General features: G+C 43.1%; 2 protein-coding genes and 1 long non-coding RNA gene across 3 annotated transcripts; 1 reads left to right on the forward strand and 2 right to left on the reverse strand.

Annotated features, from left to right (window-relative positions):
• Positions 1-455: 455 nt before the first annotated feature.
• RPL14 (ribosomal protein L14) lies at positions 456-3,330 on the reverse strand. The gene is made up of 4 exons (XM_041466666.1): positions 3,175-3,330; positions 1,647-1,746; positions 1,235-1,288; positions 456-715 (listed from the first exon to the last, which is right to left on the reverse strand). The coding sequence occupies exons 1-4, from the start codon at positions 3,225-3,227 to the stop codon at positions 533-535; spliced, it is 390 nt and encodes a 129-aa protein (XP_041322600.1). The 5' UTR covers positions 3,228-3,330; the 3' UTR covers positions 456-532.
• A 2,654-nt stretch (positions 3,331-5,984) lies between these two features.
• Positions 5,985-10,234, forward strand: LOC121352992. The gene is made up of 3 exons (XR_005955019.1): positions 5,985-6,798; positions 7,710-7,908; positions 10,118-10,234. It is a non-coding gene; the product is annotated as an uncharacterized LOC121352992 (long non-coding RNA).
• ENTPD3 (ectonucleoside triphosphate diphosphohydrolase 3) lies at positions 10,127-24,078 on the reverse strand. The gene is made up of 9 exons (XM_041466476.1): positions 23,955-24,078; positions 19,039-19,156; positions 16,165-16,315; positions 15,225-15,384; positions 12,918-13,148; positions 12,211-12,483; positions 12,007-12,117; positions 11,366-11,503; positions 10,127-10,361 (listed from the first exon to the last, which is right to left on the reverse strand). The coding sequence occupies exons 1-9, from the start codon at positions 24,072-24,074 to the stop codon at positions 10,128-10,130; spliced, it is 1,536 nt and encodes a 511-aa protein (XP_041322410.1). The 5' UTR covers positions 24,075-24,078; the 3' UTR covers position 10,127.
• Positions 24,079-25,518: the final 1,440 nt, after the last annotated feature.

Below are 25,518 nucleotides of genomic sequence, written 5' to 3' on the forward strand. Positions count from 1 at the left end.
GGGCAACTATGGTGTTGGCATCAAAGTATTCCAGGTCACTGCTTAAAATTTGTGGAAGTTTTTTAGAAAATAATTCAGTGTTTGAACAGCAGTTCATCAAGTCTTTCAAACCCTGACATTTGTGTGTTCTAAGCAGAACACATCCTTTCAGCATATGCCTGAATTTATACAGAACTATTAGCGTGATTTTTCATGTATTCTACACTTAAGACTTTGCAAGCAATATTGTACATTCCCAACCAATTCCCACATCAGCCTGCTTTTAAATGTCAGGATCTGACCTACTGCAAATAACTGGAAATGCAATTATTTCAACTGTCACTGCGTACAGAGTACTGGGCACAGCATGGCAAAAGCATTTCTGCATGCTCCTGGGGAATACTAGAATCCAACACTTGGACATTAAAAAATGAGACAGACAACCACTCTTGGTCAGAAATAAAAACCAATGTACGTTTAAAATTGAAATCAAATGTTTGTAATTTTAAAATTAGAACAAGGACACAGAATTATACATAATGAGAAGTTAATTTTATTTCTGTGCCTTCTGTGCCTTCGGTGCTGGTGCCTTCTCTGGCTTCTTAGCCTTGGGTGCCTTCTCTGGCTTTTTGCCCTTTGCTGCCTTCTCTGGCTTCCCTGGCTTCCCAGGTTTCTTGCCTTTTTTGGCAGCCAACCTCTGGAGCTTCTTCATTTCATGCTTGATGATTCTGTTTCTCTGTTAAAAAAAACAAGAAAATGTTTACACTTCATCAGCATGAAAAGAGCAAGAGTTCAAATAACCTGCCTTAATTCAAATTCTAAGCTTTCAGATTCTACCTCTTTTCATTATCACCTTTTACCACGCATTGTATCTGAAATGTCAAATTCCACCTAAAACTGTCCCAATTTACCAAGTGGACATTATCATTCTGGCTGGTAGCTCAGGCATCTCAATATTTCATGTGTAATGATTTTCATTAGAGGGTGAAATACTAACAGCAACCCATCTAGATAGAATATTTTATTTTATCAGCAGGCAATTCCTTCCTCAGCTGTCACTTGAGAGGACTGACACATGGATTATACAAGTTCAAGTCTGACCAACTACAGAAGAGAAAGTAGTGACATAAAAAAAAGCATGGAAAATTCAAGGCATTCACACCCACGGTGCCATCCCATAACCCAAGCCAGCTGTGACTCTGAAGTGAAAGCTACAAGCATTAACCCCATGAAGAAGCAGCACTCAAACACTTACCATTTTCTTCGCTTTCATCACCTTGTAGCGATCAAAGTCAGTCATTTTGGCTTTCTGTGTGAAAAGAATCGGTCACAAAACTCTGATAGATGCAAGCAGTACAACTCAGCATTCCAAAGCATTCCTAAAGTAACTGATCATCTCCAAATGAGGTTTAGCTGCACTTCTGGAACTAGCTCACAATTTAAGGCCTTTGCACCATATCCCAGGATGCAGGAAAAGAGGCTGCTATAGAAGTAACTGAACAAAACCACGTGCACTGTTAAAATACAAGAAGTTTAAGCTGGTCATTTAAAAACCTATGCCTTGTCTAACTTTAATCCTAGCTTGCTATTGAAAACGTGCAGCCTTTAGACTGTACCTACAAAGCAGAAGCAGTACATGTACTCCCCATCCAGTGAAACACTGTTACCTTTTCTCGGGCCTCAATCTTCTTTGCCCATCTTGTTGCTGACCATTTTTCATTTATATTTTCCTTCTCCCAGGCAAGTCGCACACACTTCTGACGAGCGCTGCATTGGAACAGTCACAAAATCATATTATTCACAGTCTCTATTAAAGAAAGGTTCTCCCTGATGCTGGCCTCCCAAATTTCATTCAAGGGAAGATGACTGCACTACACTTCAGACATTACTTCAGACACCTTATTTCAAGTCAAGGTCACATGCATCTCCGTGTGCATTAATGTTCTGTTGAGTAAGTGCTGTGCTAGAACTGACAGAATCACAGAATGGGTCAGGCTGGAAGGAACCACAGTGGGTCAGCTGGTTCAACCTCCCTGCTCAAGCACGGCCATCCCAGAGCACATGGCACAGGACTGTGTCCAGGGGGTTCCTGAGTATCTCCAGTGAGGGAGACTCAACCACCTCTCTGGGAACCCTGTTCCAGTGCTCAGCCACCTGAGCTCCAGGACATCCACATCTCTCTTGTCCTGAGGAGCCCAGAACTGGACACAGCATTCCAGGTGTGGCCTCACCAGAGCAGGATCACCTCCCTCACCCTGCTGGCTGCACTCTTCCTAATGACCCAGGACACCATTGGCCCTCTTGGCCACAAGGACACTGCTGGCTCAGGGACAGCTTGTTGTCCACCAGGATCCTCAGGTCCTTCTCTGCAGAGCGGATTTCCAGCAAGTCAGCCTCAAGCCTGTACAGGTGCTCGGGATTATTGTTCCCCAGCTGCAGGATCCTGTACCTGCCCTTGTTGAACTTCCAAAGTTTCCTCTCTGCCTGTCTCTCCAACCTGTTGAGATCCTTTTGAATGGCAGCACAGCACTCTGGGATATCAGCCACTCCTCCCAGCTTTGTGTCATCAGTGAACTTGCTGAGGAGGCATCTGCCCCTTCATCCAAGTCACTGACGAGTAAGTTAAACAATAGTGGGCCCAATATTGAACCTTGGGGGACACCACAGGTGACAGGCCATCAACCAGACCCTGTGCCACTCACCACGGACCTCTGGGATCTGCTCCCAATCCACCTCACTGTTTCAGTGAGCAGCTGCTCCTAGCACTGCTTCAGGATCAGAAGCAGCCTTTTTTGATTCTAAATTATACACATTCATACATTAACTGAGCTAAAAGAACATAATGAGTTCAGCCTCCTGCAATTCCAGTGTAGTTCTGTAGGCATGGAGCCTATTTAATGCCTGAAGGTGACTTAAGCAGTAGCAAAAGCAAAGCTGCAGCATTTACACATTGCTTTCCCCCACATCATCCACCACAGAACTACCTGTGAGATGCCTCGACTGCTGTGAGACTTCCTTTGCTCCCAAACAGCAGCTATCAGCCAACACTGGCAATGAAAACCTAAATATATTCAACTATGATATCACAGTCTGCCAAATTTTTACTATTTGAACCTTCTAGACTTAGCAAGGAACAGGCATCACGTGACAGCATGGAGGTTTTTTTTACACAGGTGAAGAAAGATACCAACTCACCTGTGTGGGAACTTCAGGACAAAGTCAGTCAGCTGCATGCACTTGAAGGGCATGGCCTGCCTCCTGACACCACTGCAGGGGCCATCCACCAGTGCCTGAAAAAGGGAAACAAATGTGGGCAGTTTGCAGCAGATTTCTCACTGCTTTTGATTTAGACAGCTGCTTCCTAATAATGTATGAACAGTATCTTGACAACATTCATCCAAAATTGGAACACATATTATGTAGACAGATGTGGAGATTGTTAAATCTTGCCTGTACAAAGAAATCACAGAATGGTTTGGGTCGGACAAAGACCTTAAAGATCACCTAGTCCCATCCCCCTGCCGTGGGCAGGGACATCTTCCACTTCCCCAGGTTGCTCAGAGCTCCATCCAACCACGTCTTTAAAACTTCCAGGGATGGGGCATCCACAATTTCTCTGGACAACCTGTTCCAGTGCTTCAACACCCCCACAGCAAAGAATTTTCTCCTACTATCTGATCTAAACCTACTCTCTTTCGGTTTGAAGCCCCATCACCACACGCTCCTGTAAGCAGTCCTACCCCATCCTTCCTCTAAGTTCCCTCCAGCTCCTGGAAAGCTTTCGAACTGCACGAAACCCCCGCGCTTGAGCAAAGCGGCCGCGGTCCGAGCCCGGCCCTGCCCCACCGCACACAACGCCGCGGCCCCGGCCCAGCGCGGGTGAGGCGGCCGCGGGCTCCCCGCCGCCGCCGCGGGTGTCGGCGCAGGGAGGCGCGGGCGAGAGCGCTGGGGCGGCAGCCGGGGTGCGGGCGGGTCGGGGTGCGGCGGGGCCGGCGGAGCGCGGCATGGCCGCACATACCATGATGGCGGCGGCAGCAGAGAGGGCGGGGCGGCCTCGCCGGCGCCCGGAAGCCGCCTCTGCGCCGCCGCTGCGCGTGCGCGGGGCGGGGCGGCCGCGGCTCCGTAGCCGTCCTCCGCGCGCGCATGCGCTGTAGCGCCCGTCGCTTCCCGTTGGTGGCGCAGGTCCCTGTGCCCAGTGTGGGACTGCACGATGGCCCGAGGTGCTTCCAGCAGAATCCGTCCTTCTCTGACCTCCTGCATTTCCCGCCCTCCTCCACAGGCGCTGCATTAAACTGTGCCTCTCCGGGGGCCTCCGCCGCCCAGCATGAGCGCAGGCTGTGCTGCGCAGTGTGGGGAACCCGAGGCTGCCTCAGTCAGAATGCGCTTCGGTGTAAAGGGTGGCACACTTCGTGCCGCTTTCGTGGCCTGTACGGAGCTGTGTTTTGGATTTGTGCTGAACACACGGTTGACAGTACGGAGTTTGTTGTTGCTGAGCAGGGCTCGCACAGAGCCAAGGCCTTTTCTGCTTTCTGTACTGCCATGCTGGCTGGGAATTTGGGAGTGCGTGGGAAGTTGAGAGGAGACACAGCTGGGACGGGTGACCCAGGCTGACCAAAGGGATATTCCGGAGCTTAGGAAATAGCTACTTGCTTTTCATAGTTTAGGAAGGTTTATTAGACCTTATCAAAAATACAACAGAAGACTGAATCAAGAAAAAAGGTTACGGCGCTGGGAGCAAAATATTTTCCCCTCCATGCGCTCAGCCCCCTCACAATGGAGGTTTTTCCCTTTTTAACCCTTTACCCCTCCCAAAGTTCTGTCCGTCCACCCCTTCACTGTCCAGTGGTGGAGATCTCTTCCTCAAATCCTGATTGGAGGTCAGATGTCGCCATAGTGACAAGTCAGCTCTCCCAAATGTGCCAACTCCAGCTGTCCCGTGAATCTATAAAACTTCTCTTAACCTATATACGTGATATTTGTCCATTAATTGTGAGAGTCAATCATGGCATTACTCATCTATCACACTCAGTTTATAAAGCAGGGGAAGAAGGAGTAAGCGGGAGAGGTTTGGAGTGATGGCGTTTGTGTCCCCAAGTCACCACCATGTATGATGGAGCCCTGCTCTCCTGGAGGTGGCTGGACAACAGCTTGCCCATGAGGAACAATGAATTAATTATTTGTTTTTATTTATTTGTGCGTGTGGTTTTTACTTTATTAAACTGTCTTTATCTCAGCTCATGAGTTTTCCAGCTCTTAGCGTTCCATTCTCACCCTAATCCTGCTGGTGGAGGAACGAGCGAGTGGCTGCCTGGGGCTTGGTTGCTGGCTGGGGTGAAATGACCACAACCGTCCACCCCTTCACTGTCCAGTGGTGGAGATCTCTTCCTCAAATCCTGATTGGAGGTCAGATGTCGCCATAGTGACAAGTCAGCTCTCCCAAATGTGCCAACTCCAGCTGTCCCGTGAATCTATAAAACATCTCTTAACCTATATACGTGATATTTGTCCATTAATTGTGAGAGTCAATCATGGCATTACTCATCTATCACACTCAGTTTATAAAGCAGGGGAAGAAGGAGTAAGCGGGAGAGGTTTGGAGTGATGGCGTTTGTGTCCCCAAGTCACCACCATGTATGATGGAGCCCTGCTCTCCTGGAGGTGGCTGGACAACAGCTTGCCCATGAGGAACAATGAATTAATTATTTGTTTTTATTTATTTGTGCGTGTGGTTTTTACTTTATTAAATTGTCTTTATCTCAGCTCATGAGTTTTCCAGCTCTTAGCGTTCCATTCTCACCCTAATCCTGCTGGTGGAGGAACGAGCGAGTGGCTGCCTGGGGCTTGGTTGCTGGCTGGGGTGAAATGTCCACAACTTTCAAGCCTAATCAGCAGGAAAGGAGACCTCACCAGTGAAACAGGCAGCTTTTTAATATATATATATATATTTGGAGCCCTGCTCTCCTGGAGGTGGCTGGACAACAGCTTGCCCATGAGGAACAATGAATTAATTATTTGTTTTTATTTATTTGTGCGTGTGGTTTTTACTTTATTAAACTGTCTTTATCTCAGCTCATGAGTTTTCCAGCTCTTAGCGTTCCATTCTCACCCTAATCCTGCTGGTGGAGGAACGAGCGAGTGGCTGCCTGGGGCTTGGTTGCTGGCTGGGGTGAAATGACCACAACTTTCAAGCCTAATCAGCAGGAAAGGAGACCTCACCAGTGAAACAGGCAGCTTTTTAATATATATATATATATTTATATGTGTGTGTGTGTGTGTGTGTGTGTGTGTGTGTGTGTGTGTAAAAATAAGTGTCTTTCTTTTAACCATCAGGATTTTTCATGCCGAGAATATGGCATTCAGGAGATAATGAGTCCTGTCCACTTCAGCACCTGGATCAGTTTTGCAGCTTGCAAATTTCCAGCACCTAGAACAGCATTTTTTCCCTCCCTATTAACAGTAGTTTTTCTACCAGTATGAAAATTCTGATAAGAGTGAGTGCTACCCTCTAAGACATGCTAAAAATAAAAAGTACACTTGGCTTAACTTTTCACAATTTTATTAATCTTCATAAGCAGGCACTGAAGAGTGTACAAGGATAAATAACCTCTGGTTTGTACACATTCCCAAGTGTTGTCAACTTCCCTGTCTCTCCCAGCGATCCTCTCAGTTCTAGACAGCAGGACAGGGATCTGGCCAGTGGGTCTGGCTCCAGCTCACACCTGGGGGAGGAGTTGGCTGTGGTTGTTGAAGCTGCTTGGCTGGAAGTTCAACACCCTCAGCTTTCCCATCTGAAACTGCCAGAGAGCTACAATGGAGCAGGTGGGTATCCTGGTGACACCAAGGGAGACTGAATACATAAGGACAAGAGGGAAGTACTGAAAAAACAAAACAGGTGATTCACCAGGGGAATTTGGTTCTTTGAACAGATACTGGGCCTATCCAAGTACATCTGGAAGTCCAAGTGGTTCTTGAACAAATTTATTTGTTCTTTAGCTGCCAGCTCTACAGAGACTAACTTCCAAGTGTGTTCCATTTGTGTAAAACCACATCTGAATGGCCCTGCCACTCAAAAGCAAATGTTTTGTAGGGCAAGTAAATATTCCAAAATACAATTTTCCACTGAAATTTGGCAACTAAAGAAAACATTTTAATGCTCTTATCCAGCTGTCTGGGTTTTTTTTCCACCCATAACTGCAGTTACAGATTCATCACACAAAATATATCTTGCCAGCCTCTGTAATGTCCATGCACTCTGAAGTAAATTTTACACTTTATCAGATATACTTTGATGCCACAGAGCTCTTCATCATCTTATAATACCTTTTACCTTATTGCTACTCCAGTGAGACTGACAAGACTTAGCAGTATATCAATAGAGAAGGAACAAAGCCCTATTGATCTGCTTGAAAAATCACTTTTTTCTTTTTTTTTCATTTATAAAGATATTTAGCTCGCTTCAAATCATCTGTCAGCCTACTAAAAAAAGCACAAAAGAAAACAAAACCCCAACCCCACAACCAAACATAAGTAAGAAGGTGATACAGAAACAAAAGACTGAAATTAAAAACATTATTTATGGGTAAAAATACTGGCCACTCTTCTCCTATCCATCCCCTAATCAATGCTGGGAATAGATGAAGCTGAGAGAGTCCTATGATTTAAGGGAGTGTGAGGTTTGGTGGACAATGGGGGGGCTTTCAAAGGAAGCCAGCTGTTTGCTGCACTTTCAGGAGAGCTCTGGATCAGAATGTTTAACAGAAGCATCTGCCAGGTGGATCCCAATGCTGCTGAAGGACAGTGCAGAGGCTGACCAAGGCACCCGTGACTGCAGCTCCAGCAGTACGTTCCTGAACCCACACAGAAAAGGTGTTTTGCTGGCCTGGAGACTGGCTCCTGTTCCTCTTGGCCTTGAAAGAAGGGCTTAACATGGTAATGGATTGTTCAGATCTGAGACTCTGTCCAGACAGCTGAAATAATACATATGTATCAAGTCAGTACAGACTGGCACTGCCTGAGACCAACAATATGTGGGTATGCAGGTCAGGGTTTCAGTGTGAAAAACTACAAAAAGCATTTCTGTGAAAGTTAGAAAAGGACACTGAAAACTCTGGTGTCTTCTGACGGCAACTATGAGATACTTAAATTTAGGTTCAGTTACTAAAGTGTGAAAGCATTTTGTTCCACCTCCAAAGCAAGTCTTACGTACCAGAGCAGAGGTGTTTTTGGGTCTCTATGGTACCAAAAGATATAGCTCTGTTTAGAGACAGGCTCAAAAGTCCTGAGAGGTGTTGACAGTTTATTACACCTCCTTGTGATGGGGATCAATCCATTTGGAACTGCAATAAAAACAATTATATCACAGCTCTTCCTTTCAATTCTTGTCATTATCCAGTGCTTGCTCCAGTTTCAGAAATTAGACTACTTCAGGGCTTTTAGTGTCAGCACTGCACACAAGGATAGCTGCCATGTTCCCACCTCCCAGAGTTGCTACTGGCTTGTTTAATTTTGTCTTAAACATCTGCCACTGTGATCAAATCCATCACTACCTGAGCTCAACAGTTAGCACAGAGTTAATGAACAAAAAAAATAATACATACCTGTCAGGAAAATGCAAGTAATCCCTTATAAAGCAAAGTGACATATATGCCCATGTTTTCTCTGCTGCACACTGGACAAACTAGATTTACAGAAACAATTACCAAAATATTTCAAAAGCACTCCAGTTCACCATATCACAGATCCCTTTGTGACTCTTCTCTATTTATGCTTCTGGTCCAGAAGTCATTTTTGCTGTCTTTATTTTTGAAAAATGGGGGGGGGCAAAATAAAGTTCTGCTTAGTTGCACTGTAACATTTTTGTTTTGTGTCCAGCCGAGCTCATTCATTCTGGAATAAATACGTGTTCAACGCGAGCAACGAAGAAGAGTCCTATTCCCATGGAATTTTCACTCAAAGAGAACAGACTCCAAGAGCTCAACTGCTGTTAATGGCAACTGTCCTTTAAATTAGCATGGAGAAACCTTTAGTGGAATATACAAAGAAGATACAGAACCATTTTAAATTACTCTTTTTCTGCAGCTCCAGACGATGGTAATAAAATTGTTCACTGGGCTAAAGAAGTAAGACACAGGTATTGGAGGGGTGCAGAGATGTGTGGTGTATATGCAGGCAGCCAGTTATGCAATTTTCTGTGCAAAAAACACATTTTAAACAAACAAATAAAAAACCCCATGACTACTATGCCAATTCCTAAAATTAGCCCCTCACCTTCGCCAAATCCCAGGATGTCATTTGAGTTCAAGCAAACAAAAAAAACCCACCAGGAGTCTCACCAACATGGACAAAGAGGAAGTGAGGATAAAGTTCCCAAAGCAGGAACTCTATTTATCATCTTTTGTTCCATGTTTGTTTTTGTGCCTGCAAATGAACCAAAACTAGGCTCTTCCGTTTAAAAAATAAACATAAATTAAAAGCTACTTCAAAATGGATGAAATAACAGCCAAGGAAGTATGTTTGTGTTTGCTCCATGGTCCTCCTGTTTTGCTGTCTTTCCCCACTTCTAGTTTGACCAACAGAGTTTACCAGTTTTCTACTGTTCTTTTCATTAAATCATCGTCCTGGCACTTGATAAGGACAGGACCAAAAGGTAAAATGTCCTCTGTCTTCCTCTCATCATGAGGTTTAAAACTTACAATTTTTGCAAATCATCTAGCTCTGGATCTCACCCAGAAGTTAGCATTAGGCCAAGGTTCCTTTCATGGGTTGTGTTCAGTAATTAAAAGGAAATATACACTCCTAGCAAAAAACCCACCCTCCAGTCATAGTAAGATTGTGCTGTTATCTCTAGGGTAGCTTAGCTGATCAGCCAACATTAGATCTTACTATTTTAGTAGGGGCAGATCTAATGAAGAGGATGTAGTTTTGCCTTTTGGAGTTTCATGATTACCCTAGTGTAAAATCTAGGCAACAAAAGTATTAATTTCAAATAAGCCTTCTGAGGTTTTGTTTTCCTCAGTATTTTTATAGTCTTGGCTAAATACAAGAAACTGTTGCTGTTTCTGGCTGCTCCTATCTGCTGGAGACAATACAATATATATTTCTGCTTAGTTGCACTGTAACATTTTTGTTTTGTGTCCAGCCAAGCTCATTCATTCTGGAATAAATACGTGTTCAACGCGAGGAACGTCCTTCCGATGGTGCGACACGACGCACAAGTAGATGAGGAAGAGGAGACACAGCAGCGCCGTAGCTGTGAGGAACACGAGGAGCCCAGCAAACAGAGAAGGTTTCAGAGGCAGCTGGATCAGCTTCCCTTCTGCTGGAATCATGTTTGTGAGGCTTAGCATGTAACCGAGTGACCACGCTATGCTGCTGTTACCAACCTGAAATGAAGACATTTCAAAAGAAGAGTCCTATTCCCATGACATCCCCCTGCCCAGTGGAGATTAAGATCTCAAAGTAAACTCTATGCTGTTTTCCTGGTGGAACAGCTCAACTTTGGACACTTCCCCAGAGCTGCTAATGATTGTCCACCAGAGGTCAAAATAAGGCAAGAAAATGCCACTTGATTCCTTAGTGCACGAGTAATAGATACAACTGTTCAGAAAACATTGCTTTTGATTTCTCATTCAGAGCCTGCCAGCCTGCCCTGCATCTAAGGGGATTTAAGAATACACCATGAAGATCTACAACCTATTCTTTTGTTGGCTTTGCATGCAAGGGCTGAAGCATTTCCAAACTATATGGACATTAGGAGACAGTCTGGGATAGGATTTTAGAGTGAGGCTCTGTGCAGTAGCAAAGAGGAAAATAAATGCATCAATGACACAGATATTATGAGCCTTCTCTCTCTGTCAACTGAAAGGCAATACCCCATCAAAATACATTCTTATTCCAGAGAGCCAGATTATGGCACAGATGGATGAGCTGGGTGAGGATGAAAACTGTCCTCGTTGCTTCATCACCACTCAGTGACTCCAAATTGCTTTGCCAGTTCCTCCAAGGCTCTGCCAGGAGACAGCAAAGCTGAGTTCTGCTCTCCAGCTCAGCAGGGTTACCTCAAACTGACCTTGACTGGTGAGGTGTTTTAGGCAGATCACTGCCTGGAGCAAAATACTGCGGATATGTTTAAAACACAAGTGTTTGATCTTTTCTTAAAGCTCTTTAAAGAATTTTTGTAGCATCTCCAAGTAATGCTGAGACCCTTGAAAACAGGCTGAGATTGCTCCTGAGATTTGAAAAGTGGCTTTGTCTTATGCCAAACATTTGACAGTCATTTACCAAGGCTGTTTACAACCATTCTGTTTTTGCAGGCTGCTGCATCCTCTGTCTCCTCCTCAAGCTCATTGGATTAAAATGACAGTAACAGAAAATTATTATTACTCACCTCCTTTTGAAAATGTATCTGTGGCCAAGTTTCTGCATTGAAGTTGTAACCATGTACAAGCAAGTAATAAATGAAATTGGCTGAGAAACAGTAGGATCTAGCATATATTTCTTCAAATTTAGGCAGCATAAAATGAAGCTGAAAAAAGGGTTTTATAAAAAAAAACAAGTTAATTATGGAAAAAAGCAAATGCTTTGGGTTTTGTAACTAGAGAATATTTGCATTTTAATTAGAAGTTAGTAACATTTTTCAGAAATACCAAGTAAAGGTGTAGACAACTAGATACAGGGATTCAGAAAGACTCTAAAAGTGACATAGCTTATGTGGTAAACAATGAAAATAAATGTAAAACTGCACATTGAAGATTGATGATGTTATGGTTTCTAAAATTTCCATGTCATCTCTACAGTGTGGTTAGAACTTGAAATGAAATTTTGAAACCTATTCCAAGTGTTAAGCATGACAGAAATACTATGTAGTTTGAAACACAAAGGAAAAACAAATGCTGGGTTGATACAGACCTTCTAAAAGGTTCTGAACACATAGCTGGTCCATATTATTTTTATATCACTTTTTCAGAGGTCTAAAATGGAAAAGAAAAATCCCAACAACACCAAAAACCAACCAACCAACCCACTTACCTGTGCCCAGCTCTGTGAACAGAAAAACCACATACTTGAATTGAAGTCATCTAGGGAAAATTGCCCAGATAAATTCAAGGCATTAATTGTATAGTAGAATCCAGAGAAAGCCTGCAGAAAAGCAGTGGATGACAGGTTACTTTCAGAACTACAGAAATCAAGAGCAAGCAAGCTCAGAAAGAAGGACACTGTTTGCAAACCTACCACAAAATTCCCTTTAGGTTTTGGCTGATGTATTCCATTAAATGGGCAGTCCTCTCTGTCTCTGCAAGCAGTGAAGTTAAACAATAAAGAAACCATCTTCTGGCACAGACCTGGGTCTCCTGTTCCATGGAAATTCACAAGCTGGTTTGGGTAGTAATTTGCTGGTCTCAGAGACTGTGTACAAAGGCTGCCAAAGAAGTCCTTCATTGTTAATGCTGTGTTATAGTTTTGAGGGTAACAGGGATTATCCACATTGGCACTAGTGTTTGATTTCTGGGGGAAAAAAATCAAACAAAAACAAACAAGAAAACCCAAAAAATAAATACTAGTCAAAAGCAAGAAAGACCTAATTTGGCATGAGCTACAGCACTCTTTTTAAACTGCAGATATGTATATTTTTGTTCACTGACATGACTGGTCAACACAACAGTATAATTCATAGAAACTCCTTTCTCCAGAAGTCGTTGGCAAGATCAGCAAAATATTTACAGGCCTTTTTGTCAAATGGCACAGAACTCTCGCTAATTTTTAACAAATATGAAGCTCTTTGTATGAAATCTAAGTGTGTTTGGCCACAACAAAGCACAGCTGAGCTCTTACTGGCGTCTCCAGGCTCCAGCAAAGGGAAGAGATCACAAACCTAAGAACCTGCTCAGACAATTACTGAACACTTGCAAGGGCAACATAGCAAAGGGTCTTAAACAGACCTGGAGCAGCAATGCTAAAAGCCTTTTCTCAGCTTCATCTCTGCCATAGCACTGGTAGCTGTGAGTGTAGACATTGTAGTTGTAACCATACAACTTCACTTGCAAGGTGCTATTGAGGTGCTCCTCAGGGTCCTCAGGGATAAATGAAATTTGAGTGGAAGCTCCTCCAAGGTCCAGTGCACCCACAGTCTCTTTTCCATAAGGATGGACCCATGTCCTCCAAAGGTTTCTCTACATGTAAAATTAAAAACAAGGCAAATTAGAAATATCATCTGCTTGTTCTCCCCTCAAGCTTTTCTACTCTTTACTTCTTGAAACTTCCCCCCCTTCTTTGTCCTGCACTCTTTCCAGCATTAGATTTTAAAAAAAAAAAAAAAAAAAAAAAAAAAAAAAAAAAAAAAAGTAACTATGAGGAAAAGGTGCAGATGTTTTTACGTAAGAGGGATGTACCTTCAGAGAGTGAAATGATCTTGAAAGAGAGGAGAAGGAATGCCCCATAGTGTTCCACTCAACAGGACAACACAATGACCAAAGCATAGCAGTAGCCAGAGCAGTGTCTATCCTAGAATGTAGGGAACTGAGGTTCAGATACCCAGGAGAACTTGAACTAATCTGGATGGAAATGGTATCAAGATTTGCTTATTTCAAGGCAAGAAGAAATATTAAAGGAGTCGAACACTAAGAGATCACAGAGACAGAGAGTGAAAAGAGAGTGAAAATAGAGTGAAAAATGCAAACTAGTCAGATGAAAGCTCCATCAAAGGCAAAAGAACAAGGAGCCTTAATCTGCACATTTCCTCCACTGAAACTGCAGTCTGATCCATTCAGATGGCATTTTTCCCTACTACCCAAAATATTCCCCAAATTCTGTGTTTGATCTACATAGCCACAGTGCTATATATAGATTTTCCATTATTATCTATGTCAATATTTACCCAATGAGCATGATGAGATGAATGCATACACAAGAAGATAAACTATGTGGTTTATGGGCTAGCTAATACACTCACAATAAAATTATACAGTGAAAAATTCCCATAAACAATCCCTCACAGAATTTGACTCTCAGCCTGTTGTCACAAGAAAGGTCAGAATTTCTCTCTTTTACTAGTGATATTCCACATGTATTTCTTCACAGAATTCTTTAGACTAGACTGGTTTCACAGCATCTTGCAGTGCATTTTCATTAATTTTCCATATGGAATTTGGTATTTGGATGATTAAAATTCATGTGGTAGAACACTAACACTGCCTTGAACTTCATGATGTCATTTTTGTTACACGAAATGCACACAACAAGAAAAACTCCTACAGAATGTGTGATTCCAATACTTGTTTTCTTAGTGTTGCAAGTCAACAGCGCATACACCAGGAGCTATCACAGCACCAACAAGTGGTATTTAATGGCCATGATCTGATAGGAACCATTCAGTCAGGACAGCTAGCAGTACTCAGCAGTACTGGTTGAAATTAATTTCCTTTCTGGTGAGACAATCTGGCAGAAGTGCTGTTGGTGCTGAGGGCAGCACACTCCTGCCACGAATGATTGCGGATTGTCGTGGTACAGCTTTTACTCTGAATGAAATCACACCAAATACCTGTACCTAAAAAGGGATCTTCCAACACATCTGACTCCCTCTCTGCTCTGAGGCTCCTGCCTGGCCCTATTCCAAGTTTGAGAACAGCATGAGTGTGTTTATACTGGTATCACTTGGTCTGCAGGGGACAGTTGGTGTCGCAGCCCACTGCTCGTAGCCTGCAGCTTTTCAGCAGTCTTGGAAGGAGCCGTGTATGAATGATTGCTGGCTCAGTTGAGGCATATCTGACCACCTTCCGTGCTTCAAACAGTCTTGTCTGCTTAAGACAAGTGAGCCAACACTGCCAAACAATTTGGAGACCCCTAAGCCAGGCAGGTCCTTCACCAGCAGGGCAGCAGGGACAGCAAATAAGCAGAAGAAAAGATCTTTAGTTGGCACCACTGTCAAGACAATCAGCATCTGTCACATTAAACATACCAATGCATTTAAGAGTGATCTAACCTTTTGATTTTAGGTAAGACACCCAATGTCATTTAGAGAAGAGCTCTTTTTTGTGGACCAACCATTTTACTTTTGCCATATCCCATTCCCATAACAACATATTCTTTGATTTATGTTTGCCCTATGACTGCCACAAAAAGACCCTGTTAGAGACTTCAGGGGGAAACAGGGGTTGCAACTATGACACTTTAACAGGCATGTCCTCTCAAACTTCTCATTTATAAGAGGGAAACAGTGAAAAGAAAATCATGCAGGTTTTTCCACACACCTCTAAGAAATTGCCCATTAAATAGTTGGCCGTTATCCATCCATACACCCCTTCCTCTGGCCCAGTTATGATCTGCGCACCCCTAAATTCAAAAGGTTGTGCTCTGAAGTAGCTTTGAATGCTTGCAAGGACTTCATTGGCTGCCGATTCATTTTGCAACCTAAGCGATTCACAAAACATGAGACACTGAGCATCTGGAAAGGCAATTTCATGTTTATTGTTCACTGACTAGCAATTCAAGAAAACTTCTACAATCACCTAATAAATGAAATAGACATTATTTCCCTAAAGGGGAAGCTTATGAGAGGGAGCAGCCAGTATCCAGCATTGTTTCAGCAAGCAACTCCCGCAGTATGTACCAACTTCACTCTACATCATGCAAGTTCATGGGTGGGGTTTTTTTCTCCTTATATATTCACCTTTATTTTTTGTAAACTGAGTGTTTATATGACAGCTTCTGGTTAAAACAGTCCTGGAATCTCTCTTCCAGCTCTGTTTAGCCACAGAACAAATATAATAAAGCCAGTTTGTGCCAGGGCTAAAGCCACAGACAGACCCCAAAAGCTGTACCACATCAGATCACATCCACACTCAGAATGCAGTGTCTAGCTTCCATCTGCCTTTGCTGCCCATGGATGTGCACAAACATCATCTGTTTACACAACACTGTATTTTATGACAGATGTGAAAGAGAAAATTAAAGTCTTGCCTTCTCCAAAATAAAGCAAGTTTCTTTTTAATACAGCATAACAGAGTGGTTTTATGCAGACACGCTTTCCCTCTCAGAAAAGTTTATTAAATTAAATTGGCTGGGCTCCATTTCCTTTTGAGATGGCCAATTTCCATTTGGGTAAAAATGCATCCAGTACATTTTTCATGTTCTGTTTTCACAGACTGCTCTGCTAGTATGCATATGGAGTAGTTCAAGTTTCTGCCATACCTCAGCAGTCTCATGCCAGCTGTAGCCCCCAGATAAACAGAAGTGTTTTTATGCAGATGAACTGGTATTCTCTCCTTCACTTTATTCAGACAGTCATCAAGAGGCTTGGCAAGAGCTCCAGGGCTACTCTCATAGCTGGATATACCAGGGCCTAAAAGAGAACAAGGAGATAGATTTCATCCTGCTTTGCCAACTACAAATTAGCCCAATTAGTAAACAGGTGTTAAGAGAAAAACATTTTCCCCTTGCCCCCACTGTAACTGCAAACAAGGGTAGGATGGCTGAAAACCAGGAGTGCTTATGGAATGAACAATGTGGTGCCTGTGCATTTCAAGATGCACAGAAATGGCTCTTGAATTCATTGCGGTACAAGTCTGCTCTGGTGCATGAACCAGGAAACAGCTTTCCAAATTTCCAAAGCCTTCAAAGAGCAGGAATGGGAGTTACATCATGCTGCATAAGGCATAGCTATTTGAACTATTAAAATCAAAGTCCTGCCTTGCTCAACACTCTGAGGACCATCAGGATCTTGACTTGTTCAGGCTCAAGTTGGGTGTAAATAAAACATTCCTTACTGAAATTCCCTAGCTGAGGAAGTGGCATGGACAACAATAGCCAGAACTCCATCTGCCTCTGTAACAGCCATGTCTTGCACAACCTGGTCCCAAGCTAAGCAAAAGGTGGCTCTTAGCCACCTTTCTTAATTCTTAATTTAATTTCTTAATTGAAAGAGAAACCATTTATGTTCAGTCACATTGCATTGACAGAAAGAGAACAAAAAAATATGTAAGCGTTTACAGACTCCACGCTCCAAAACTCCTGTTTTGACTGTGTGAATTTCAACCTAAACATTACCATGTCACCATTAGATGTTCACAGCCCTGGTTTTGAAATAAGACTTTCTGAAAGTCTTAAGTCTAGCTCAAACAGGTCTGAAACTGGAAGGAAAGCTGCTCCCAAAGGAAAACAGAGCAGCAACATCTTCAGCAGCTGCCATTGCCTCACACTCCTTTGGTGGCTGCAACTTCCCATCTGCCAGTGCTCAGACAGAGCAGGTCACAAGGCAATGACCATGTCCTTCTGGACAACTGGCTGCTTTGCTAATGCTTAGAGCCTTACCAGGACAGATTAACTGCACTATAAAGTGAGGATTTTGATTTGGGGCTGGTTCCTATACACAAGGGCAGAGGTACTTAACAAAGGCAGAAATTAAGTCATAAAACCACCACAAAACTCACAGAGTAGTTGATCACTTGACCTTCAAGTTCAGTAGGTATGTGAAAATCTGCCTTTTATTGTGCCCAGAGCTATCCCCCAGTTTAAATGCTTAAGACTATGGTTAAAGGGTCACTAAAGAAACACTGACAGATGTGTTCACCACTGTCACCCACAGCTTAGCTGGGGACATCTCCCATGAACCAGCCCTCTGTCTCCTCCAGTGCAGTTATCCAAGACTAGAAGACTGAGCCCTGGAGAGTTTGTACACTCAGGGATGTGGGAGTACTTGGCTGGTCATGGCTAAGGCCACAAACCTAGAGAGTTCACAGCAAGTTGGACTTCTCTGTTTTGTAATTTATTTGTGTTCCCCAGAGGTAAAACAAAATCTAAACCAATTCAAGAGGATTCACAAGGCACTGCCGTTTTGTTTTGGGGTTTTTTTGAGAAGAAGAATAATGCAGTTTCTCTGTGCATTTTTCCCAAATCAGAATTCCTAAAGGCAAACATTCTTAATGAGTCAAGACATGAGTTAGCAGAGTACCCCTCCCCTCGGCAGGCTGGCCACCATTCCAGCAGTTTGTAAGGACATTTCATCATTAGAGACATGACAGTGCATTACTTCTGTTCATGTTACACTTGCTTTCCTTTCCTTACTCTAGAATTGCTGAGAATGTCCACACATATGTTTAACACTGAAGATAGAAATGCTGGTGCTGTTAAGAAACCATTGCCTTCTGCTCCCTGTTACTCATGGGCCTCTGTGGCTACATCTCCAGCATCTATTTCCAGACACAAAGAGGGATGTAAGACTTTGCAAGATCATGACTGAGACAGAAGGAAAAGATTCTCTTTGAACACTGCAGTTATTATCAGAGAACAGAAAACCTGATTTCCCTCCCCTACCTGGCCATCTGTCTTCACAAAATGCATGGCATTTCCATAACTTTGAAAGCTGAGTCAGATGTCCCTGAAGTTGACTAAGATTCCTATGAAGGAATCCACAACCCCCTAACCATACCGGAGTGTGATCAGAAGTCAGCCTAGTCTGTCTGTCTGTCTGTGAGGAATAAATTCAAAACCTCAGACAAAAGACAGGGCAAGTAGCCAGTGGTACCTGTGGGACATCTTCTAGCTGTGCACAGACAGAGGTCTTCCTGAGACAGAGGCCACAGCTACATATTTGATAAAACAATGACATCCTGGCAGAAATAGTTCTGCCAATTTAGCTATTTGACTCAATAGTTTTATTACTACTTCCTAGTTTTGTGGTGTGGAGAAGCTTAATTAACAACTAACATCCAACAAAAGCTATTCTTCCAAAACTCTTTTTATTCCAAGCTATTTTAAAATATATATGACTTTTATTCTGAAAGAAACGCAAGCACTGAACATTTACAGGTCCTGTCTTGAGATTGAATTCTGTCTGCACCAATCATGCACTGCCATGGAGTAAATCAAATTTTGCTACAATTTCCTTTCTCTGGTGCAATGATTAGAGCAGCTTACTGTATCAGTAGGAGAAGAACTAATGCTGACAGATACAGACATAGTCTTGACAGTCTTCCCTCCACAGCACTGGGAAGGGAAGGGAAGGGAAGGGAAATAAACAGTACAAGCAAGGCTAAAAACAACTAAGGAACCTTCCTTTGAGCTCACCTTTCACATTGCACTTGAAGGTTTGGCTCACTACTCCCGTGTTGTTTTCTTTTTCTGCCGGCCACTCATAGACATAGACTGTAGTCCGAGAGGATCCAGCATCAAGGACTATTCCATACTGGGGATTAAGAAAGAATACATTAGATGAAGAAACAAACAATGACAGCTTAAATGCCCATGTGCAGCTGCACTGCACCACTAGACATTTAGAAAATGCATGCACAGTGTATTATTTACAAGAGAGATTAATTTGAGTGTTAGGCGCTTAGGCATGAATCCAACAGCCAAGCACAGAATGAACCTGGCTGCAAACCAAGGAACATGCTACATATCTTCAATAATTAATTCAGTGGGGATGGAGAATGCTCATCTCCTTTCAGCATCAGGTTCAAAACCCACACTGACAAATAGATAACACAGTGTTAAGGCCTGATTTTGGAGCAGGTTCATTTCCCTTTATCCCAGTCCATTCCCTGAACACAGAAGGGTTTGAAATCTAAGCACAGGCTTTAGATTCAAGGATGCACAAGGGATCCATAAAGCTATGAGCAAAGAGGTAAAGTACCTAACAGCAGACAGTAAGGATGATGTAACAAGTCTGGTTCTTTCCTAATTGCCCCATAAACCTCTCCCTTGGAGTGGTTTACTCCACCTGAGAGCTTGCCTCTGAGAACAGGCTGTGCCAGAGTATGAGACAACACAGAGGGAAAGAGAATCAATGTTACCCCATGATTATTTATAAAATAAATGAGAGCTATTTAAATTACTTGCCCCAGGTCCCTTGGACTCTGGGATTGAAGCACAGGTTTCTCCATCCCACCCCACTGCTCACCAGACCAGTCTTTCCCCCTTTCCCATATTTTATGGCATGAGAAAACTGTAGTAACTGGGAAGGCAATCTCATAAAGGGAAGCAAAATGCAATTTTTGTATCCTCTTTATGATCCCTGCAAGTATGTTTAGCTCTTCCAAAGTCACCTAATTGGTAGGAGTCACACAGTAAAGGGTGCATTTTTCTCTCAGCTCTTTTCTTTTGAAACAGACGGATGCCCAGGAGCCTGACAGTACTGAAAAATGAGAGCCTCCATCTGTCTGCAAAGCAGTAAGAGCCCCTGTAGCAGGCTGATAAATTCCATCCCACTGCCTCCCTGGGGGACCAAAAAGTCTGACTGGGAAGGATCACTGCTTCAGGTGGCAAACCATTCAGCTTCCACACCTGATTATTCCCAGACTCTACTGTAATCCTAAAAACTCCTGGCCCCCAAAAAATATCAGCAATACCAGTCTAGTTTGTTTCACAAAGGACTGTTAGATAATGAAAATTTAATTTATAGTTATGCAGACAACATTTACCCTGATCCACTAAAAGATTAAAGACTCCACAAATACTATCAAACCACTACAGCATCAGGTTCTTTTTCAGTAACTACTTTAGCAAAAATGATTTGAGTGTATTTCCTCTCCTAGGAAGACATGAGGACCCTGGACGTAGATAACACAGTAATGGTCAATCTGCTTAAGGACTACTAATTAAATCTAGTCTCAGTCAACTTAAAGTGCCAAACATAAGCTTTTAACTTGGCTACTTTTAGAGCTAACTATGCCTAAGGAGAGCTGGAAGATAATGGAAGCATTTTTACCTCAGTTAACTGTGGGCTTTTTGAGCTACTTCCCTCTTCCCCTGCATTTCCCATGTCCCTTTTGGAAGTAAGAGATTCCCATCCCAAAGAGTAGTGGCATACTTATCTGAATCAATGTGTGACTGACAATTTTTTTTATTTTGTTTCTCCTCTTTCTCCTCCTCCTCTATGTTTCCTACACATCCTTAAAAGAGATGCTGATTTCTGAAAAGGTCTCTTGGGCCCATTTCACGGTGACTCATGAAGCTCCTCAGGACTTGTGTGAGTTCCCTGTGTGCAAACTGGCCCATGCAGCCTCAAAAAGTGGTGACCAGTGACAACTGTGCCACATGTTAGGACCAAGATTAATCTTTAATTAAAAAACCAGAAATGACACAGGATGCTGCATCTCAAGAAGGTGAGTGAATTCTATAAGCCTTGTCTTAGCAGGTTTGCCAAAGAAAAACTGTCTAGCTTAAAATTTTCTAGGGATATCAGATTTCTGTCCACGTTGCATGTTGGATCACCTTTGGCTGCCCTTTAAGGGCAAGCAATGCTTTCCTGCCTTGAAATGCACTGTGAGAGCATTGGCAAACCCTTATCCCAGGCTAGCAGCTATTAAAGAACAGAACTACTTTTCTCCCTTTTTTCCTTTTTACTTCAACTGTCTGGTTGAGTATTTCCATCATCTCAAAGGCCTGGTGATTCCATAACATCCAAGAACTGCACCATCTACTCAATGGACTAGATTAGTCAGACAAGACAGGGAGACAACATTAACCCAGAAAAGTTTCAGAGTTCTGTTTTCTAGTCCAGAGGAAAAAAGAAAGAGGAAAGGGGGGGAAAAAAGTGACTTGAAGGAAAATATTTATTATGGGAATATGCCTTTGTAGGTACATCCTGAGGAGTAGTAATCCCAATAGATAAACAAGCAAAAGCCCCAGGATCAATCACCTTTTCAGCCTATCAGTCCTATATGAGGACATAGAGATGCATAAACCCTTAAATCAGGCACAGTTATGATGGATCACCTGCCTTCTAATCACTTTGGAAACTGCCAAGAGATGCTAACAAGCTAAACCAGCCACGGGAAGATGCAGGTCACAAAAGCAGATCTATGCTAGATGCATGCTTCAGTTCAGCTGCATAGGTCTGAACAATTTTTAATCAAGTACAACAGCCACAAACAATGCAAAACACTTCCTAAGAGCCAAAAGAGACATGAAAAATTTAGGTGTTGAAAACTGTACCACCTCGAGAGGCAAATTAAAGAAATACAATAATGAAGTGGGGTTTTTTCCTCTAGGGTTCACAAAACAGCAATAGACCAACAGATTTGATTTTATTTTTTTTCTGGCTGGTATAAAGGCTTGTTTCATTCAGTGCTATCATCATTTACAATTGCAGACTTCACTGAGGACGTTTGTGTTTCCTTCATCACTCTTCTCACTTCATGGTGTGTATCAGTGAGTCATGAGACCTTTCAGTGCCCCAGCCTCGTGCAATGGGCAGGCCCTTCCTTCACTAATCACTGGCTCAGTCTTCAGATAATCCAGCCATCAAGGATCCAAAATATTCGATTTTGCAACAACAGTTTAAAACACCAGTGGCATAGCATATAATTTATCTCTTGTGCCACAATGGATGCTCTCAACATACATCTTGGGAAAGAGCTGTTATGTCACAGGTAGCACAAACAGTAACAAAAGAATAAGGCCATTTACAAAAAAATCAATCTGCTTTTATCATGTTGTCACCATAATTAATTTTAATCAACCATTAAGTTCAGGACACTGTCATTTCCAGGCTCCATCATATCAGCCAGGTACTGGAGGCCTTCACTGGCTTACCAAGGTCCTCCTCCTACCTGTGAATTTCTTGTGAATGTAAATTACTCACTGAGGACAACTCAGTGTCTCAGGAATCAAACTCAGGGCCCTCCATATCACCTGCATTAGCAGGCTTACAGCCCAAACTCAAATCCAAAGCCAAGGCACATCCAGTAGAGGAAAGAGCAGCCTCCCTACAGAAGCTGCTGTGAAGCTGCTGTGATTCAGGAAGCAAACCTCCCCACTTAAACCAGCTCCAGATAGTCCAGGTGGTTCCAATGCTTCCTCAAGGAGGAAGGTAAACAGTTTTATCATTCTGGATGTGAAACTGAATTAATGGCAAACACAAGGGATGTGTAGGCTGTCTTTTAGATAGTGGCTTCAGCCTTGTCCTGGCTTCAGCCAGGATACATGTCAGTCCAGTCTTGCCTTGCATGAAAATTGGTGGGATGCGAGGCTGCTGCAAGCAGCATTTGGGGCTCAACAGAGCACATACTTGAGGCACTGTGGCCCCATACACAAGCCCAGCACACACCCCCTGCCACACCACACAAACACAGAAAAGGGGTATCAGAATTTCAGTTTTATCCCATTGTCTGACTCACACACCACCAAATGATTCAGACCAAGCCAAAGGTGTTTATAATCCCATGAAGTGCAATGAGGCATTAGCCTATCAGTGTGTGAACTATCCAGCTAAATACACATGCAGATGGAAAGTAGAAGGGACTTCAAAGAAAAATCTGACAAAAGGATCGTGGGGAAAAAAACAGAACTCTACATGCCAGGCCTCTCAGAAGTGTATTTTCTACAGCTTTTCCTCAGTTGTGCAATCTCTCATTGAAGAATCTGCACAAATGTTCCACAGCAGAAGGTAAAGCCTGATCTTCAGAGTATTTCAGTTTGTCTTTTGCAATTTGCTCTGCCCCCCTTAAAGAAGTTAGCTTGCTTCCGTTAGTATCCAGCAAGTCCCAACGTGTGGTAAAGGATCAAGTGCATACTTAGAGCCCAAATGCTTTTGATACACAGGAGCAATTTGCAAAGATGTCAACATCAACTTCCCAGCTGTGCTTGGGGCCAGAATTTAAACTCTGGGTATTTCCCACTTCAAAATTATTTTAAAATTACTTCCAATCTCTGGCAAAACTTAAAAAAAAAAAAAAAAAAAAGGAAAAGAAAAAATAAAAGGAGTGAGATATTCTCTCCATTTGGCCTTTCAGTCCTGAAGAAGACATGGTGCGATAGCCACCACAGAGAGGGAATGAAGAAATACTTTTCCTGCTTTGCTACTGACCCTTGACCAATTCTCTTTTTCTCTCAGCTTCAGCTTTCCCATGATGATATGATTAAACATTAATTTATGGCTGTAAGCTCATTTGAATCACCCCATAAAAACGAGTTTAGAAAGGCACATTATTAAATATCAGTTCAAAACATTGTTCTCCTTCCTGAGGTTGCCTAAGACTTACCTTAAGACCTGGGGAGAGGATCTGTTGCTGATTTATCTGAATCACTGCAATAGCAATAACAAGGACTATGCTTAGAAGAAGGAACACTTGGGCAACAACACTCGGGGTTCTGGTGAGCATCCTGAAATGACAAAGTGGGAAGCACTTAGGGAATCTGAAAGGACTTGGAGATTCTGTCTTAAAGCCTGAAGCCCTGAATCGGTTGAAACTCATAAAATCTAATTTCATCAACTGGATCACGTAGTGGAAATTCCATCTCCTCCTCAAGAACTGCCTGCTGTTTTGCAACCATTAACTTTTTATTGTCTGGAAGGGCTGTGTCTGTATTGCCATGCTAACGCTGCCAGATTTCACCCTCAGCCTGCCCGTTCTCCACGATGGTGCCTACGTGTAGGCGCCTGCTCCCCACCTCCCACGCCTGAGGAAAGGCAAGCTGTGGGCACACAGGCTGGGGCTGGTGCTCGCCCAGCGCTGCCCTGGGCTCCTGCAGCACAGACACAACCATGGCCAGGCACACACCTGAGCGAGGCTGCTCCACTGAGGGCAGCTGGATGCTTCTGCCACAGATGCAAGGTCGGTGTCTACAAGAGATGCAGGCTTCTTCAACAAGAAAAAATAAAAAATAAAAAAAAATTAAAAAAAAGGAGGTTTTAAGAACATTAAATTAGGTATCTTTCTACTAACTGCTAATGAAATGTGTGTGTGTGTGTATGCGTATTCCTATTATTATCACTCTGCCCTGCACATAAAATATAAAATACACACTTTAACTCAGAGATTTTGCAATGAAAAGTTACTAAATCTAAGTAAATCTAACATGGTTATGTTGGACAAACCCCAAGGTGGCATGGAACGTGCATTCTAACAATAAGGCTATTTATATGTTCATATCCTCTAGAAAAGTTTCCTAGAATTCAAATGTGGTTTAGGTTTCCTGGAACTTCCGCTCATCCTTTTCCATGTCCCTGACCAGACATCTCTTAACCCCAAGAGATCATTCAGGACCTCTGAGTACTGACAATCCACATATCAAAATCCTTATGCTCCCCAGGGGCTGAGGAGGAAGGAGGCAACTGTAGGGATAGAGCAAGCTTAGAAGTGTCAGAGGAACACAACAAGGAGAACTTGCCTGCCTTTGTTATTCCAGAAACCATTGGTTTTGGCACAGAAAAATCAATGTAGCCTGGCTTGATCTATCCTGAGTCACATCTCCTTATTCTTCCATAGTGATTGTTGAACGTACCAGTGCCTGCTCAGGACTGTCCTGCTATTTCAGCAATCACCAGTGCCAGCCTGTGCTGAGGACAGGAGCTTAAAGGTGCTCTCCAGTCCATGGCCAGAGCACACCGGCTCAGCCCCATTGTACCTGCAGCACATGGTCTTGTCCTTAGCTCCAACCAGAGCCCGAGGGCTGAGGGAGAAGGCAGAATGAATGCTTCACACAGCTTCCCTTTTCTAAACCCCATGGGCTCTGCAGCCTGGGCACCAACCATCTTCACATTCAAAGAAGAAGAAAGAAATTTGGTTTCTTCTGGGATTAGCTTCACACTGAGCTTTGCCTACG

Source organism: Pyrgilauda ruficollis, unplaced genomic scaffold, assembly GCF_017590135.1.
Source record: "Pyrgilauda ruficollis isolate IOZ18807 unplaced genomic scaffold, ASM1759013v1 scaffold2, whole genome shotgun sequence".
In the NCBI taxonomy this organism is placed as follows: Eukaryota; Metazoa; Chordata; class Aves; order Passeriformes; family Passeridae; genus Pyrgilauda; species Pyrgilauda ruficollis.

Bases quoted from the DNA above. Each gene is read 5' to 3' on its own strand.
- ENTPD3 (XM_041466476.1), bottom strand. From the start codon at position 24,074: ATGCTCACCAGAACCCCGAGTGTTGTTGCCCAAGTGTTCCTTCTTCTA. The intron at 12,484-12,917 runs GTCTGTTTAAGA...TTTTTCCCCCAG, and splicing joins TTTTAGCATTGCTGCTCCAG to AAATCAAACACTAGTGCCAA. The intron at 11,504-12,006 runs GTAAGTGGGTTG...CCCTTTTTTCAG, and splicing joins GTTCACAGAGCTGGGCACAG to CTTCATTTTATGCTGCCTAA.
- RPL14 (XM_041466666.1), bottom strand. From the start codon at position 3,227: ATGCCCTTCAAGTGCATGCAGCTGACTGACTTTGTCCTGAAGTTCCCA. The intron at 1,289-1,646 runs GTAACAGTGTTT...CTTTTCACACAG, and splicing joins AGATTGAGGCCCGAGAAAAG to AAAGCCAAAATGACTGACTT. The intron at 716-1,234 runs GTAAGTGTTTGA...TTTTTTTAACAG, and splicing joins TGATGAAAGCGAAGAAAATG to AGAAACAGAATCATCAAGCA.